We start from the raw sequence: 2,500 nt of genomic DNA on the forward strand, positions 1-2,500 counted from the left end.
GAGAGGGAGAGAGAGAGAGAGACAGACAAAGAGAGAGAGACAGAGAGAGAGAGACAAAGAGAGAGAGAGAGACAAAGAGAGAGAGACAGAGAGAGAGAGAGACAGAGAGAGAGAGACAGAGAGAGAGACAGAGAGAGAGAGAAAGAGAGAGAGAGACAGAGAGAGACAGAGAGACAGGGAGAGAGACAGAGAGATAGAGACAGAGAGACAGTGAGATAGACAGACAGAGAGAGAGACAGAGAGAGATAGACAGAGAGAGAGATAGAGAGACAGAGAGAGAGACAGAGAGAAATAGAGAGAGACAGAGAGAGAGAGAGAGAGAGAGAGAGAGAGAGCAGGCTGACTCTGCAATAAGCTGATGACACAGGACCTCCCAGCTGCACACGCCCATGCCGGTTGATCACAACATGGCCGCCATAACCAGATTCTAGGCAGGTTTAATATCATCACATAAAACTGGGTGGTCCCATACATCCGCACACTCACACAAAACAATCAGACATCCAACTAGACCTGCAGAAAGAGCAAACCATTAACATAAACATCGGATATAGAGGATTGAACAGAGCCTTGTGTGTCTCCCCTAAGTGTTTCTGGCACCAGAGAATCAATTGGTCTCTCTGTCCCCAGAAGTGGAGATGAAACTATCTCAGTCTGTATTTACGCTCTCCAGTCGAGGAGTGGAAGAAGCAGCTTTACAGCCTGCGCAGTGGCTTAGGGCTTACAGCGGTAGCTTCTACAGGAGGCAAGATAATCCTCCCTCTCTCCCTCCCTCCCTCCCTCCCTCCCTCTCTCTCTCCCTCCCTCCCTCTCTCTCTCTCTCCCTCTCTCTCTCTCTCTCTCCTCCTTCATACAAAATGTCTGCCGGCTGACCTGACCTGACAGCTGCACTCCCGGTCAGGAGAGGTCAAACTCTCTGACGCTGTCTCCTTATCCCCATCACACAGGGCCCTCACGGTCAACCGCAGAGTTACGACATCCTGGTCAGGCTCGTAGCCAGGGGGGGGGGTGGATCGAACGAACCCCCCCCACCCTCACGACCAAAGGTCCAGAATTCAAGACAAAAGGTCCGCCATCCCCCCCCGTCAACAAATCGTCCGACAATCAAAATAACCTGATACGGTCCACTTTTTGAAAAAAAAGTGGACCGGGCCCCCCCCCCCCCTCCACAAGGCTGGCTATGGGCCTGCCGGTCTCACATGGCCAGACCTCCACAATCCGTTCTGGAGAAAGGTCTGGCTGGACTCATTAGGGGTTGGGGGGGGGGGGGGGGGGTGCAGTATTTCTTTAAACAAATCACAATCGTCTTCAGCGATGTCTGGATTGAATCTGATTGGGCGGGCAACATATTTTGTCGCTGCTGATTGGGGAGTGATAAGCGAATGACAAGGCTTATCCCTAAAACCTGCATGGGTTGAGTCAGACTCTGTCTCTGTCCAGCTTGACCCTTGACCCTCGTGGAGCATCGGTGACTAGTCTATCTACCTGGGTACTTGCCATAGTCCATCCTGGTCTTAGTGGAGTCGTATTCCTCAGCCAGACGACGGTTCTTGGTGGAATCCGATTCGTCCGGGACGAAATGCGCCCGCCCCTGGCTCTCCTTGACCGGCGTCTCATTCGTCTCTTTTGACCTCTGACCCTCTGCCAGGGACTTGAGCAAGGTGAAGTCGTCGTTCTCCGCCCCGGCCCCGGCCCCGGCCCCGGCCTCCTTGGCCCCCAGCGGGGCTTCGGTGTCTGGGAGGGAGAGAGAGAGGCTGACTGAGCATGTGCAGAGCAGAGTCGGGGTGAAAGTGCAGCGATACAGGCCTTGAGTTAAGTTACTGGAGCCACAGAGACAGACTGCGTTTCGGGGTTTACCGTCAATTAGGCCTACCGATAGCTGAACCTCCAGACGGAAGCTAAGGCTATCGAGCTTCCACTTACCAGCGGACAACACTGCTGCCTTCACGTTATCTGCCTCCGCAATCTGTGAAAAAATCACAAATGTTTCTTTAAAAAAAAAAACATTTTCGTTTTTTAGCAGCCTATTACAGATGTGTATACATTTACTTTTAGTTTGCATTTGTCAGCAAGGTGTTTGAGAACTGTTCCCTCTGTAAAATGTATTTGCCAGGATTCAAAGGATGCAATGCACAGTTTGAGTTTCTACCTGCTCTTGGAGCGGTCTCTCCTCTGTCAGCTGGCGGTTATACACAGCTTTTTCTGCAAGAAAAATACAACTTCAATTTAGCATCACGCACCATTTGTCCATTTCTATAGCAGCACCGTAAAGATGACACGCAACTTTGCGAAGGTATAGCCTACACAGGACAATTTGGCCTTAACAAGATATGCTCATTGTTTTGGCCAAAGAAAGGTTTGGTTTGATTTACTTGGTGTATTGATGAGAAGTTTCGATCACGCCCAGACACGCCAGTGACATAATCGGATTACCAAACACGAGATTAAATTGCCTTTAAAATAGACCACCGTCGGCCTTCAAGCGCATGCAACCATGCTT

General features: G+C 50.7%; 1 protein-coding gene across 1 annotated transcript in view; it reads right to left on the reverse strand.

Moving 5' to 3' along the window:
* The window catches only part of scg3 (secretogranin III), a gene marked incomplete at both ends in the record, with an annotated part of 20,751 nt that overhangs the window by 17,942 nt on the left and 309 nt on the right, over window positions 1–2,500 (reverse strand). Inside the window, 3 exons of the mRNA XM_084437463.1 lie at window positions 1,486–1,734; window positions 1,924–1,966; window positions 2,150–2,202. Of these exons, the coding sequence (XP_084293589.1) occupies window positions 1,486–1,734; window positions 1,924–1,966; window positions 2,150–2,202 (345 nt within the window). The remainder of the gene's footprint in view (window positions 1–1,485; window positions 1,735–1,923; window positions 1,967–2,149; window positions 2,203–2,500) is intronic.

The sequence above is a fragment of the Borostomias antarcticus genome (assembly GCF_949987555.1).
Source record: "Borostomias antarcticus genome assembly, chromosome: 4".
NCBI classification, from domain to species: Eukaryota; Metazoa; Chordata; class Actinopteri; order Stomiiformes; family Stomiidae; genus Borostomias; species Borostomias antarcticus.